The following is a 14,053-nucleotide window of genomic DNA, read 5'->3' as shown; positions in this document are numbered from 1 at the left end:
ATTTCACTAACTGAAATTAGACTAGTTCTGTTTCCTTCCCTCGCTTGATAATGTGTCTTAAGAGTTTACTGCCATGATATTTATCATGTAGCGGAAATGTCTATACAGAGGCACAGAGATTTGCTTGCTTTGGAAATGCTGCACTTAGGAAACAACTTGTACAATTTTACAATACAGTACATGTATTCATCAAAATCACTTCAATTTTAAACTTCTCACCTCCTTAATATAAAATATTGAAAAAAATATTTTTCAGAAGCCCGGTATGACAGGTATTTCCTTACCAGAGAAAGAAATATTAAATCCTTCATATGATATTGAGAAATCTGAAATAAAGCGCAGCTGAGCCCTGAAATTTCCATAGAGACCAGCATTGATAGGTGAAGGAAGCTCTGAGCCAGTCAGACGTGCTAATGGCTGTGTGAAACTGCCATTCTCTGTTATTAGTAAGTAGTCATGATGATCTTCCAAATGAAACGTGTAGAAGGTGAACTGCACACCTATTAGAAAATGTAGAATTAGATTTACTTATCACATGGTTAACATCAATGTAATTAAGCTAAGGATTACATTCATGCATTTCATTATGAATCATGGTTCAGAAAATTAAGATACTAGAATTTTTCTAAAAACTAGTAAAAATTTCCTGACTTTAGTATTGAATTATCTTGGCAGCAGGACCTTTTTTTTTTGACACACCTTTCATTTTGCCTTTAGCTGCAAAATATGGATGCTTGATTTATAGAATTCAGAGACATACACTTTAATTTTTTATGTAAAATCCAATGACGCACCATGTATGTTCAAAATTGCAAACTGTTTACGGCAGAATGGGAAAGATAAACCTTATTTCTTGCAGGAAGCAGTATCCTTGTATAGCAGCAGTAGAAGTTATAAAATAGATGATGTATTCTAATAGCACATACAGTACAGCAGCATTTCCTCCCCCAAAAAAGGGAGGTCTCCTAATAAGATGTGATATATGTCAACAGTATGGTTGGGTTTTTTTGCAAACCATCAGATATAAATCACACATCTAGAAAGGAAGATATATACTGGAACACAATACAAATAAAAAGACTTAAAGGTCAAGACACAGAATTAAGTTACTTTTTCTGCATTTCTGTAACTAAGAGTTTGACCATGATCTTCAGGCAGAATGCACAGAAAATCAAGAAAAAGAAACAGGCTAAGACATTCATTACCTTAAGTGATTGTGGAGACCTCTAATACAATATTTCTTTCAGTATTATCATATACATTATAAACCAATGATTCAGGCTTGAAGCTAGATATACTGTGCTTGACTCAGTTTTCTACACATAGGACCCTCATGCCCCTTTAGGTGTTGGACGTTATCTTTTCTAGACTTCATGTGCACCTTCAGAAGCTCTCGATAAATTTCTTTTGTAGTTTTCTTAACAATACTGGATCCCTGGGGTTGTCTGAATGGCATTAGACATTTATGTTAACGCAACTCAATCATAACTAGTAAACAGAGATTGTAAGGGTATCTGGAATGTAAGGACACTTGGTTTATGAAGATACCTAGTCAAGGACCTTTCAGTGTCGAAAGAAAACACAAGAAATGAGAGAAGTGATAAATTATACACACACACACACATTTTAATGATCAGGATTTAGTGGAGACAGTAACAAAGACAACTCAAGTTTCTCATAGATGGGCCATTGAATGTACCACCCAAATCTCATAGCAGTTCAACCAGAACTTAGTGACTGGTTAGAATGGGGAAAAGAAGATTTTCTTGGGTCTCATGGAGAGTAGAAATTTACTGTGGACTATTTGAGGGAATTTGTGAAGTTATGTAAAACTTAATATGAGATTTTAAAATGGCATTTGTAGGCTGCAAAACGTTTTGTGGGACATTTTGGGCCAAAAGCAGGTGAGGGGAGGGATCATGGTGGATAGGGGAGAAAAAAGTGGGAAAATAGAGAGTTGAGCCTCTTGTACTAAGCCCTGCACCTAACCACCACAGCCTGTCCTCTGTTCTTTTTAAACACTGTTCCTGACTGTTTATTGTGCAAGTGTGTCTTCTGTCCCAAGTGTGAGAACATGTGTGACCACCAGCAAACATCAGCATGGGCTGCCTGGTGAGCAGGGTGAAGTCAGGGCCAACTGGAAAAAGGGCCATTGGTCACAGGGGACCAGTACCTGGACGGACTAGGATCTGGGGGCTGAGTCCTAAGCCATGAACCTGGAAGGTTGTGGGAGCACATGGATTAGCATGTGTGAATCTGTGCCAATCTTAGCAAACTTCTGTTCCCTTCAGCCCAGCTGGTAAAAGAGGATTTGTCTGCCTGCGATGTCCATGGCTGTTTCAGTGGTCTTGGTGTTTCTGTGCATGCCAATGAAGACATTTGTCTCTGTCAGTGTTTGTGTGACCAGCTGTATATGTGTGTGTGCACATATTAGCACCTTTGAAATACATGCTTAGTCTTGCTGTCAGCTGGACATACAAATGGGAGCAAAAGAGAAATTCCTTAGATCTTAAAGACCTCTAGATTGTGTTTCCCTTTAAAGAAACTAGAAAACTACCAGCTTTTTCAAGTTGGTATCTCTTTCTCTTCTTATAGCTCCACCTCCTGCCCACCTCCCATTTGCCGTAGCTTGCGGATCCAGATAAACATATCCTTACACAGTAGCACTGATATAAACATTACAGGATAGTATTGTGTTTTATGCATAGGATAAAACTAGATAATCCAAGAAATCTATTCTGGATTTTAAAAACTCTTAATTTGATGATTACAAGAGCAAAGCCATTCATCTGCTTTGAGCATCCCAGATGGCAATAAAATGGCAAAAATCACACACTGCTTTTCAGACTCAAAGTTAGGTTACCAACATTTTGAGCTAACACCATGAGATAGATACATATATATAGATAGATAGATAGATATAAATAACAGGGCTGAAATTCAGGTCATATTTGTTGCATTTACTGTACTCCAAATTAATTTTGGCCCTTTCTATGCATGCATGTATACTGCAAGAACAAAGTCAGATATGCAAAGGAATATTTTATGGTAGTAACCCAAAATAATGGAGTTCCTGTAAATCACAGCTGAGTTTCACTGAGCATTGTTCAAACACCAAACTCGAGGTTTAACTCAAGGGAATGTTTCAATCAGTTTTCCAGATTGCCATGACATTTCTAAGCAAAACCCCAAGGTATAACCCAGCGGTAGCTGTACAATTTAGTTTTCTTAAAAAAATATTCTAATCACATTAATATATGCTGTGTGACAGATTGTATCTTCTCCAGAGAAGAATTTTAAAAGATATGTTCAGGTAGATTCCTTCTCATTCTGCCTCACATGCCCCTTTCTTTATAAAGGGAATATTTAAAATCTGAAATGAAGATAGGAAGACATAACACTGTACAGTCATTTCTCAATATTGCCATCCAGACTGTCAGGGGATGAGTAAATTAACTGTTCTATTAGTAAATGATTTAAAATACACCACTGATATTACACAAATTTCATTTCATCAAATAACCACAGACAAAATACAATAATTATTGTCATGATAGATGTTTCCTTTCCTCTTCGTAAATAATACAAGTTGCTAGACATATTAACCATATTTAAAGTGCATGTTCCATTCCCTAGGTAACAATTTTTTAAAAAAATAAAATAAAATAATACCAAGCTTTAATGAACATTCAAGAATCATAATGCTGGTCCACATGAACACAAATGAAAAATCATTCCAGAATTCTATAAGTTTAGATACACTTGAACAGTAAAATTAATATATAAATTAATATTGCAGATTATTAAAGGCAGTATATACAAACACAAATTGTTTTTCTTAGCAATACAACATATCCAAGTGTAAAATACAAGTCTTAACTAAACATACGCATTTAATTGCTTGCTACTATGTAACAGCAGTATGAAGTTGTAACATAAATATGTGTGTTTAAAGAAGTATCCCACAGCATTATGGAGCTAATAGTTATATACATTTTCTTGGCAATCCGACATGAAAGTACAAATTAAAAAAAAAAAGCTAGAGAAAAATAATTATTTTTTAAAAATCGTATCACTAGTTGATGTCCAATAGAAGATACTCCTTGAGATTCTGAAGATGGAATTAAATTAGATATGAAATAAAGCAGAAAATGAGATTTTCAGAGCAAAGGTTTTCTCCCTTACTTTAAAATAACCCATTCATGTGTGTTGGATTAATTTTCCCAAGTGGTAACTATCTAAGACTTAGTCACTCAGTTTCCCCATGGACAATACATCTGGGGACTATATAAACCCCCTGGACATCAGATGATAAAGATAAATAGGCACCTTCAGGAGATGGCTCATTCCATCTACTTTAGATACTTTTTCAGAGTGAGATGACTCATATACTGAAGACATATATACTTGTCCATTAAATACAGAAGTGCCTAATGGACTAGTTTACTCAGACAACAGAACTTTACCCTTAGAAGTTTCAAGTTACATTAAGTAAGCCTGTGACTTACTGCCATAAAAGGAGAACTATCTGCCTCATGCAGTACTACAGGAAGAACTTACAATATTAATAGCTTTTTGCAAACAAGAACAAAATATGAGAAGTTAATATATTTCCTATTTCCTACTCACAGCAAATCTCTTCAGTTGTTTCCAGCAGATCTTTGAGCAGCATGAATCAAAATGCCCAAGTCAAATTACAACATAGCATTCATATTTATTTTTATGATAATATAAAACTTGACACAAACAAGATTTGTATCAATATATGTGTGTATACGTAAGTATCAGTGTGTATGTGCTTCTAAATATGTATGTTTATACTATTGCTCTCTCTGTATATTGTATATCTGCATGTGTTTTCTCAGATGTCTGATTATATATGGTGTTTTTTCAATAGCCTCACATAAAATGTAACCATATTGAGACTTTCAGCTTTTACTTATCCCAAGTTTTAAGTATTTCTCTAGATGAGTTTTCAGTAAAAAAAAGATTTAATAATAAGAAAAAGATCATTTTTTCCAAGTGCTTTCCTTCATAATCACATTTTTAATTTAAGAAAAATTAATAGTGTTAATAAAATGTCTTGCAAGAATCCTGAAAATTTTGGCTTAATCTGGGCCCATGTTTACTGTAGAATTTGCATAATTCTCAGTCACATATTACTCCATGAAGCGAAACTTTTAACCACCTCTGTTTTTCTCTTCATTGCCCAGATTATAGTTTGTGTTGGTAATCCAATGGCTTTTCAGATAGGGTGCAAACTAAATGACTACAGGGCTAACCGTTTTCTTACACTTTTCATCAGTCTTTCTTGCTTATTCAGAAGAACAGTTATATTCTTCCCACATCCTTTCTCAATTGCAAAAGATCCATAGTACCTTATATTCCTGCAACTCTAAAAGACATGTATTATACCTAGAGGTAACAAGGGCAAATGTGGCATCTGATGTAGGCTCAGTAATTTCAGAGTACTTCTTCAACTGTGAATATTTACAAGCAAATTATATTGACACAATGGCAACATTCAGTAGTAAAAAGAGACTGCAGAATAGCTGGAGCAGTAATTTTGAGAGATACACTTTGCCACTTTTAACACTTTAAGGAGTTTTAAATGGGACATCCAGTCAGAGTGATTTAACATCTAGATGAGGAATTATCATGCTATTTGTACAAAACAGAACAAGGGGATCACAGAGCAGCACAATTCTCTGTGAGGGAAGTCTTTTTATGTTATCAATAACTCTTTCTTAGAGGAATACATCAGCAGTATATTTTGTTACAGTTTTCATGCCCTCACAGAGAAAACTGATGAAATCCAGAATTGAACTTGCCTTCCTTCTCTCTTTCAGTCCTCCTTCTATATTCTTTCCAGTGTTACAGATGCAGTTCTCCTTCTTAAGTTCTTATCAGCTCAACCTATATATATATAGTTTCTCTTGTGACACCTATCCTAATTTCTGTCCTTCCCTTAAAATTAAATTCTTACGCTTCTCTAGCTGTTTCCACTCATAGTACAAGAATACTACTCAGTCACTCCTGTACTTAAAATAAAATATCAACATGAATATAAAAGTTTGACCCATTTCTTCTTATCTAGTTCCCCAAGCTTTCGCCTAAAAGCAACTAGGATGCACTTTTTCAAGGAAATTTTGCTACCTGGAAATTCCGACTTCCATTTGTGTCCTAAGCATTTTTTAACCCCTCCTGCATGTCTTCTATTTTTTTCTTTGAAATAACTCTTACTAAGATCCTTTCTCTGAGAAAAGTTAAAACCAGTATTACATGTTTATTCTAAAACCTGCCTTTAACCACCCTTTTGTTGAAAGTCTCCTGTCCCTCAGTTTCTGCGATCACTCATGATATAATTCTTTCTTACCTCTCAAATGTTCTCTTACTGAGTTTCATTACTTTTCCCCCTCTACATTTATTTCTAAGCTATATTATTTATTCAATCCATAACTGCATATTAAACTGTCATTTATAAGCTGCCACCCTGAAAATGTGTCTTGGTAAGCTGAAACAGTTTCTTTTCTCCAAAATAATAGGACTTTATGCACCTTGAATACTGTGTTCAATTTGGGGCCTTTCACTTCAAGAAAGACATTGAGGTGCTGGAGCATGCCCAGAGAAGGACAACAAAGCTGGTGAAGTGTCTAGAGAACAAGTCTTAAAAGAAACAGCTGAGGGATCTGGGGTTGTTTAGTCTGGAGGAGACTCAGAGGGGATGTTATTGCCTGATATTGGGAATTAGATATTGGGAAAAATTTCTTCAATGAAAGGGTGGTCAAGCATTGGAACAGGCTGCTCAGGGAGGTGGTGGGATCACCATATTTGGAGGTATTTAAAAAACACCTATTTGCAGTGCTTAGCAACATGGTTTAGTGACAGACTTGGCAGTCCTGGGTTAATGGTTGGACTTGATCTCAAAGGTCTTTTCCAACCTAAATGATTCTATGATTCTGTGATTTTCTTCCTGACATTTCTGACATAGTCCACAGCTAGTCATAATGTAAAATTTAGCATAATAAGAACTCTTTTAAACAACTCCCTTCATTAAATTTATTCCTTTTTACGTCATAATATGAATAACAACTTCATTTTTCACTTCAGATTCTTCTGTTGATACCAAATCCAAATATCAATGACTACTCCCAGCTAATCTTTTTCTAAGATAAAGCATTTTCTCATCAACACAGAAAAAGCATTCACCCTCTTTCACCTGTATGAATTAATGTGCACACAACAAACTATCTGTTATTTGTAGCGTAAACTGTTTCTGACTTTCTGTTCTGTGGAAAGTATTAGGGCCTAGTCCACTTCTGAAATTCTAGGAAGGACTACAATAGGAATAAACAAAACCAAAAATCAGCAACACAAATCTTACTTCATTGCTGCTAAGCTAGATCTACATGTGTAGCACAGAACACTGGACTTCCCAATTTAAAAGAAAAAAAAAAAAAAAGTGGAAAAAGGTAAAAGGATTTATTTACCTTTTCCATGGGTAACATCCACAGTCCATGTACAGTTCAGTGAATTTGGATACAGATCCGGATAACCAGGGGACAAAATTGTTCCACTAGGTCCTCTAACATCTCCACCACATAAAGCTAGAAATAACAAAGAAAATAATAATAAATAACTAATATAAAACTTACAAATGAGAGAAAATGTAAGAAAACATTTAAAAAAGAAGGACTTCTGGATTTAAACCAGCATAAAAATAGTTGATCAAATGATTTAACAACTCTACATATAACTTCAGCCTATTTTTACACAATATGAAAAGAAATATAATTAATGGATACTTAACATGTGTTTTAATAGGTACTAAGAAAATGAAAAGTGTGTTTCCTTAGCTGTTTTTTCACATTTTCTTGAGACTATGAAAGTCATTCATTCAGGAAGATTAAGGCAGAACACAGAGACAAACAATATAAATTTAGCCAGAAGATAAGGTGGGAGGCTTAAAATTGTGTACAGTGGATTTCACTATTGAAGAATTACTGAGTGAATACATTATTACAGGGAAATATTACATGCTTTCTTGTATCTAATTATTGGATATGCATCTATATAATGCAAGTGATAACAATAATTGCCAATATAAGTTATTCTATAGTGTCAATAGTCACTTTATGAAATTAATCAGTAACCGAACAATATAAAAATTAAATTACATCTTGAATTAATAACAAATACAAAAATGAAGTTATTACAACATTGGCACAAATATCTTAACAATTCAATGTTTACATTTTAATGGTGAATTTTCCAATCCACAGACTCTTGAAATACTAAATTAATTAATTTTTTAGTAACAAAGAGTCTTTTATACATCAGAATTATCTTTTCTCAGTAACAGTGATTAAAACTCAGTACCAAGTAAACTTATTAACTCATAGTTTTCTGAATATAGATTATCTCAAAGGGCATACCTAATGAAATAAATTAGGTGGGTTTTTTTTTCCCTTCAAGATTAAAATTCCTTTTATTTTAATTAACCTAATTATATGTATTACTTCATTTATTTTGTAGAAATGTTCCAGGATACCAAAAAAAAAAAAAAAAAAAGTGAACTATGTTACTGCCAACAGATTTAAGTCAAATAATATAGACTGTTTTAGAAAAGTTGATTGCAATTCTTCATATAAGCAGATCTTCCAAAGTAATTAACTCAAACTCTCCCTTTTCAGCCTTAACTAGTCAAAGTTCTCAACCATTGTCTTTTCAGAACCTTTATTGGCATCAACAGTAGTTTCTCTGAGCCTGCAACTTAACCTCATGTGGTAACAAATGGAGTTCAATCCAGCTGGCGGGCCAGTCACAAGTAGTGTTCCCCAGAGCTCAGTACTGGGGCCAGGCCTGTTTCATATCTTTGTCAACGATCTGGACAAGGAGATTTGAGTGCCCCCTCAGTAAGTTTACAGATGACACCAAGCTGGGGGAGGGTGTTGGTCTGCTGGAGGGCAGGAAGGCTCTGCAGAGGGAACTGATGGGCTGGACCAGTGGGCCAAGGCCAATGGTATGAGGTTCTACAAGGAGAAGTGCTGGGTCCATCACTTGGGTCAGAACAACTCCATGCAGCACCACAGGCGTGGGCAAGAGGGAATGGAAAGCTACCTGGCAGGAAAGGATCTGGGGGTCCTGGCTGACTGAATATGAGCCAGCAGTGTGCCCAGGTGGGCCAAGAAGGCCAACAGCATCCTGGTTTGTACAGGAAACAATGTGGCCAGCAGGACTAGGGAAGTGATTGTGTCCCTGTACTCGGCACTGATGAGGCCGTACCTTCAATACCATGTTCAGTTTTGAGCCCCTCACTTGAGGAGGAACGTTGAGGTGTTGGGGCATGTCCAGAGAAGGGCAACAAAGCCAGTGAAGGGTCTAGAGAACAAGTCAGAAGGAACTGCTGAAGGACCTGGTGTTGTTTAGTCTGGAAGAGACTCAGGGCAACCTTATTGCTCTCTACCTAAAAGGTAGACACTTAAGCAGACATTTGTCTCAAGGAAATACACACATTTTTCAGACATTTCAGTAGCACTGTGAGTGTTTTCATGAAGGTAAATAACTTCTCATAATGAGGTCAATGCATTGCACACCAGCACTATCTTTAGGTCACTGATTAAAAAGGAGTATACATTTAATTACTGTTTTCTTACAAAGCAGAAATGGAACTTCATCCTATATCCTAGGATGAAGATCACCTTATTTTGCCTAGCTAAATACGTTTGATTGTTCTAACTAACCACATTTTTATTTTAAACATGTATATTTGTCTGGGTAGCCTTATGATTTCTTTTTGTGTGCTGTTTCTCCTGCCAACTTGCTAGACTTTTTTTGGCCTAGTTGTAGGATGGAAATTTGCAGATCCAGTACCATAGGCCGAAACAGGACATTCTAGGACCACAACTGCCCAGTCTCCTAATTGTGCCACAGGGGAATAACCTCCCAGCATACTAATTTTCTTCCTCACTTCTCTGAAGAGACAATGAAAATAACCACACTATCCACTTATCACCGGATATTATATTTAGACATTAGTAAAACAGAATCAGGGCTATGATAGCACGTTATTAGGGCTTCTGATAGTTAACTACCTACTTTGTCCATATCTTAGGTATTAACAAAGAAAATGTAATCAGTTTTTATAATAATGGGAAATGGCCTAAACAAATAATGTAATTTACAGTGTGTATTTTGAAAACCTTTCAGGAATGGAAATGGTGACAAAACATCTACAGCATGCCATCAGGCACTGAGTGTAACTCTATGAAGGCTAGCAGATGGCAAAAAAAAGGCACCGAGAGACCAGCATTATACAAAACAAAGCCAAGTTGACATATCTGAAATATAAAATGTGTACTGGCCCTGATAAGATGGCAAACAGCCCAAGCATGTAATATCACTACTAGTATCTGACTTTTTCAGAGTGCAAAGGAAAACAGAAACACATTAAAATAAAAACAGCAAAAGATAAACTTCATACATTTTTCCACATTCTACAAGGAACCTTTCTTTCACTTTATGTGATTATAGAGAGATAGAGGCTAGGAGACACAAAGTAGAATGAATACATAAGCAAATAAATGAAGCACTATCTTGGTGTTCTAAATTGGAAAACAGAATATTGTATTGCTAAAACTCTAATTAATAATTTGTTATGCAAGCAGAGAAGCTGAATCAAGACATGTCTAATATTTCCCCTCCATTACTATTTTTTCAGAATAGTGAGAAACAAAATAGCACAAAAAATAGAGAACAAAATACAGAACTGATTCTATGAAATACGGATAGGTACCTGGATGTATAGAATAAAGTACTTCTATAGCACTGTGGTAATCAGGTATGATGTGACAATTTAAGAAGCAAGGTATGGATAACTGTGAATGAAGATTAAAATTTAATAGTGTTCAGCGGCTAAGCCAGTTGTTTAGGGGAAATAAATTCTTACAATGTTGGGCTGATTACTTACACTTTCTTTTGTTGTAAATGATCATAACTGCATTCATTTTGCTCAGAACATTATCAGTCTTAAGAAAGACTGACAGCAACCAAGCCTAGCTTAGAAAATGGCCCTATGTAGTTTGAAAATAATTTTTGGCCTAAACAATTTTAGAACCTTTATTCAGGCTGCTCATAAGTATCTCAGTGGGAGACATGCAAGCTATGCTTCATCCCTGAAATACATGAATAGTTGTAATGAAAGCACTTGTCATTCATACAAGTTCCATTTCAGGCCATATTTCATGCTGCTATGAAACTGCTACAGAAAATCAATCTTCCAATACTAGAAACAGTCTCATAATTTCTAGCCTAAATTTATTCATGGTCCATTTTTACCCATTTGTTCTTCTGTTAAACTGTCATTATATTCTTTTTCCCTCTTGGGTACTAACTTTGGGAGGCTGGCCAAGTACATTGGTATCTCTGACTTCAGATCAGTTAAATGATACAGGTTTTCATAACCTACTTCTGTAAGTTACATTTTCCATATCTATGACCACTGCATTAACAACTGCAAGTACTTACCTGTGTTTCTTGTCACAGCAGCTGTGCTACACAAACATTGCTAGGACACTTCACATTAGATTGTGACATTTTTGTTCATATTTTTTTTTCCATATTTTTCACATGGCCTCTGTTCTATTTAGAACATATTTATATTTAACTACAGAAGTCAAGCTGTATATTATCTTCCTGAAGAGATCAGCCTGTATAGCTAGCTTAACACTAATTCAGTGAAAAGCCTCTTACTTCTTAAATTTTGCTTTTTATACCATGAAATAAAACTCAGCAAGCGCTAATTACATTCTCTGTCATCCAAGGTCTTTTAATAAGGTTTACTACCTATTTAAAACTAATTTATTTTGATGTAAAACAAGTCAGTCTCAGAGTTATGAACAGTATAGCAGTAATATAAATTTATCATGTAAACTGGATGTGAGAAGGGTGTCACCATATCCAAGGACAGAAAACTATCGAGAGAATGTATTTCTTATTTTAGTAAAGCAAGGGAAAATAATATAGATATACATAAATGCATGTATCCATGTATTTCTACATACGGTGTTCACTAGCAATGCAGTTAAAAAAAAAAGACACAATATTGTCCCATTTTAGACTGACTGAAGATGGTGATATCTGGGAAATTAACATTTTGCATGTTTTCAAATTATATCACCTACCATTTTTATATATATAAGACTTTTCAAGAGACTAGCCATAGGTTACCAACCACAGCTTAGAAACTAACATAAAATGAGGCATCACAATTTTCTCAAAAAAGAGAAAATACCCATAAGAAGAACAGAAACCTGAAAAAAAAATTGTAACTTTTCAGTAAGATTAGCTTGCTTCAAGTACAAATAATTGAAAACTATTTGTTTTCAAAGGTAATGGAAAGAGAAACCACACATTTATAACTGACTAGCAATAGTGACAACTTTACAAATGGTTTCAACCACCATTGAGAAAGCCAGTTCAGAAGAAATCACAGAGTGAAAAGAAGATAACCCGATTTATACAGATATGTTTGTGTATATATAAATCTAAATACAAGTACATACGTGCACAAACACACAGAAGCTCCATTATATTATTTTCCTTAATTAACTTCCAACTAAAAATCTCATTCTAAGGTGATTTTCATTTACTGTGTAATTTGATAATAAAAGGGAAATGTAAATATAGATAAAAATTATTGAAACAGGGAATTAAAATTTGAATCTTGTGTGCTGTGCTTCATAGACCAAAAACCTTCATCATCTGTCTTCCCTAATTACACAAGATGTATTGTGTCTTAAAATGGGATACAGTCAAGTAGTGACAAGTAATTAACAACATGGACATCAAATTATTACGATCAGTTGATGTACAGAAAACTTGTACTTGAGTTACATTATACAAGAGACTAACAAGAGAAACTAGTGTAGCCTACCTTACTCACAACATAAACTTGTATTTTTCCCTTCTTATTTAAATTTAAAATGGACCAAAACATAATATCTATTTCCAGTTCTGGCATCTACCACACTGAATATTTGCAGCAGATTTTTTAACAGTTATATTTTAATAAAAGCATTGGGTTTAGCTTAGCGATGTCTTAACAGAAATTACTTAAAACATCTGCCGTATTTCCTGGATATATTCCTCCTGGTACTGCACAAGTCATATTTGGTAAGTCATTTGGACATCTAGGTGTTTTCGATATAAACATTAAAAGCTTTCCATCTTGCTTGAATATTTCTTTTCCTATTTATTAATTTTCTTAAGTAAATGAAGATAAAGTGGAATGTTACTGTTTACTTTTAATTCAAATGGTGAATAAGAATGATTATGATTAGCATTCAAATTCGTGTTATCATGAAGGGAATAAAAGGACTTACATAGATATCTAACTTTTATATTATTTTCCCTGACATTTTTAATGGGATTAATACAATACTTCATATATTGTATAGAATAGGTTTCCTCACATATATTCAAAGCTTTAAAGCTAAGTTCTGTTATAATACTCATACAGAAAGGACATGATAGGACAATATGTTTTCTTATTTGTTAAGCACTGGGAGGAGAATACAGTAAAAATATTCAGGGCTGTCCAGATAAGTGCACAGTGAATCACATGTAGATGTTAGATAGGAATGGTATAAATGTAACACAAGTAATATTTTCTAAGCAAAGCTCAAACTCTTCTATTTTCTTGCTCTTAAGTATGACTATTTTCTGAAGGCCTGTAAATATCATGATTTGAAAATAATGGTTGTTTTTTATTTGTATGTTTGTTTTCCAAGGTAATGTGTCCCATGTTTATTGTATATAGATCAAACCATGTCTTCAGATGAATTATTTAAAAATAAATAAATGCACACAGTAATACCAATAATTTTCCTTTGGTAACGGTAAAAGTCTAGACCTTGATCAATGCCACCTCTTTTCAAAAGAAATACACAAGTATTTTGCCAAGAGAGCTATCCAGAAATTGGTCATAATGAACAATGCTAAAGTATTTTTAACAGTATTTTCCTAACAGCCTATGCTGATTCATTTCTTGGAA

At 34.5% G+C, this 14,053-nt stretch overlaps 1 protein-coding gene across 3 annotated transcripts in view; it reads right to left on the bottom strand.

Moving 5' to 3' along the window:
* The window catches only part of CSMD3 (CUB and Sushi multiple domains 3), a 725,287-nt gene that overhangs the window by 271,114 nt on the left and 440,120 nt on the right, over nt 1-14,053 (bottom strand). For all 3 annotated transcript variants that reach the window (XM_055800728.1, XM_055800729.1, XM_027777765.2), the window contains 2 exons: nt 7,491-7,607; nt 285-500 (listed from right to left, as the gene is read on the bottom strand). In XM_055800728.1, coding sequence (XP_055656703.1) covers nt 285-500; nt 7,491-7,607 — 333 coding nt within the window. The remainder of the gene's footprint in view (nt 1-284; nt 501-7,490; nt 7,608-14,053) is intronic.

This window comes from Falco peregrinus, chromosome 3, assembly GCF_023634155.1.
Source record: "Falco peregrinus isolate bFalPer1 chromosome 3, bFalPer1.pri, whole genome shotgun sequence".
Lineage (NCBI taxonomy): Eukaryota > Metazoa > Chordata > Aves > Falconiformes > Falconidae > Falco > Falco peregrinus.
The sequence above is the reverse complement of the archived record's forward strand: the minus strand, read 5'-3'. Positions and strand labels throughout refer to the sequence as shown.